Genomic DNA, 1,919 nt, shown 5'->3' with positions numbered 1-1,919 from the left:
AGCCCTCCCGGTCCCCGAGGCGAGCCCACCACCAGTCGGTCTCGACCTCGTCCTTGCGCCGCAGAATGGTGAGCGCATCCCCTTCGCGGAAGGTCAGCTCGTCGCTGTTCTGGGCCTCATAGGCCCACAGGGCATACACCACGCCTTTGTTCATCACGCCCAGCTTCTCCTGCACGCCTGGGACAGGAGAGCCGACAGTCAGGTCTGCAGGGCAGGCTGCTGAGGGCCCGCACCAGGCTCGGAGACGCCGCTGGCCTCGGGCATCCCGCTGGGGCTGCAGCGGAGCGCTTAGAGGCTGGGCCGGCTGCGGCCCCCAGAATAACGCCACCAGTCCCTTCCATGTCCCAGGAAGAGGCCCGCGGCAGAAGCTTCACGTCCAGAAGCAAAGGTGTGTTCATGCTAAGTTGCTTCAGTCGTGTCCGACTCTGCAACCCTAAGTAACTTGGCCCACCAGCCTCCTCTGTCCACGGGATTCTCCAGGCAAGAACACTGGAGTGGGTCACTGTGCTCTTCTCCAGGGAGAAAAAAAGGTGGTGTTTCTTAGGGTGAAACTTAGAACTCACAAGCCCATGATTGAATACCTGTGTGCCGCTCGGGGGCGGGAAGCACGCTCCACCAGAGCGACAGGCTGCCGCCTCCCGGCACAGGCGTCCCCCGCCCCCCGCACAGCCTGTCCTGGGGGCTGGGCCTGGGGCACTGCCCTGCTGTGCGTCACTGTCCATGGAGTGGGGACTGAGACCACCCGGGACGCCACCCTCGAGGCCTCGCTCCGGGCTGCTGCGTGCCCAGGGCATCCTGGCCACCCTGTCCCCCTCCTCTGCACAGAGAACATCTGGCAGAGAGGGGAAGACTTTGTTTTGAGCAACTCAGCATGGAATCCTGACCATGAGAATGTGACAGGTCTTCAGGGATGAGCCCAAGGGCCGTAGTGACCTCTGTTCCCCGGAGACAGACTGGGCTTCCCCAAGGGTGAACTCAGGGCTTCTCTTGGCCCAGGCAGTGGCATGGTGCGTACCCACCGCGGCCCAGGAACGGCACCCGAGGGCATGTGCCCACGCCCTTACCGTATAGAAACTGGGAGCACTGGATATAGCCCTCCTCCATCTCCTCGCACTTGTCCGCAGCCGTCTCGATGTCGCTGATGGTGGAGGCGAAGATGGCGGCGCCGCTCTCCACCAGCTGCTTGCAGAGGTGGACGCTGTTGCAAGAGGCGGCGCAGTGCAGGGGCGTCCTGGGGGGCACAGGGCAGCCTCACATCCTGCCCGCGGCCCAGGTCCCGGGCGGCCTGCAGGGCACGCGCTCACGACCCAGCCAGCTGCTGTGTTGCTGCCTTTGCAGGGACCTGATTCTACGCCCACTTTTACAACGGACACACAGACTGTACATACACACACACCGCCCCCAACACACCACACCCACACCTCAAAAGGCTGGGTGGTGAGCGGACCGAGAAGCAACCTGTAAAGTGCCTGTTTGTGGTGTGACGTGAACATGCCCTCACACCGTGGACATGGCCCTCACAGCAGCTGTGATGGTAACGGCTGTACGTTACCACAATATAAAGAAACAGATGTTCACAGGCGGCGGCACAGACTGCGGCCTGAGGCTCACAGTCAACGGCACGGGTCCCTCCACACAGGCTTTCTGGCCGCTTGAGAACAAATGGTTCCGTGGTCAGCCGTGTGACAGGCATGATCACAGCGGAGCCTTTGGCAAAACCAACGCGAGAACAGAGGTGGCGGGGAGGAGGCGCGGCCGGGCGCGGCCGTCCTGTCTCCTTTCCTCCTCTGCCCCCACCCACCCCGGGGCCTCACCAGCCGTCGCTGTCGGCAGCGTTCACGTTGACCCCAAAGTCCAGCAGGAACCGCACGATGTGGTGGTGGCCGGCACAGACGGCGTTGTGCAGGGGGGTGATGCCC

The 1,919-nt window shown here is 63.3% G+C and overlaps 1 protein-coding gene across 1 annotated transcript in view; it reads right to left on the bottom strand.

Annotated features, from left to right (window-relative positions):
* The window catches only part of PPP1R13B (protein phosphatase 1, regulatory subunit 13B), a 43,300-nt gene that overhangs the window by 990 nt on the left and 40,391 nt on the right, over positions 1–1,919 (bottom strand). The window contains exons 17-19 of the mRNA XM_010851408.1: positions 1,815–1,919; positions 1,065–1,231; positions 4–177 (exon numbers count right to left, since the gene is read on the bottom strand). The exon at positions 1,815–1,919 is cut by the window's right edge and continues 9 nt beyond it. Coding sequence (XP_010849710.1) covers positions 4–177; positions 1,065–1,231; positions 1,815–1,919 — 446 coding nt within the window. The remainder of the gene's footprint in view (positions 1–3; positions 178–1,064; positions 1,232–1,814) is intronic.

Source organism: Bison bison, unplaced genomic scaffold (genome assembly GCF_000754665.1).
Source record: "Bison bison bison isolate TAMUID 2011002044 unplaced genomic scaffold, Bison_UMD1.0 scf7180017864302, whole genome shotgun sequence".
NCBI classification, from domain to species: Eukaryota; Metazoa; Chordata; class Mammalia; order Artiodactyla; family Bovidae; genus Bison; species Bison bison.
Note: the sequence above shows the minus strand (reverse complement) of the source record. Positions and strands in the feature narration are given on the sequence as shown.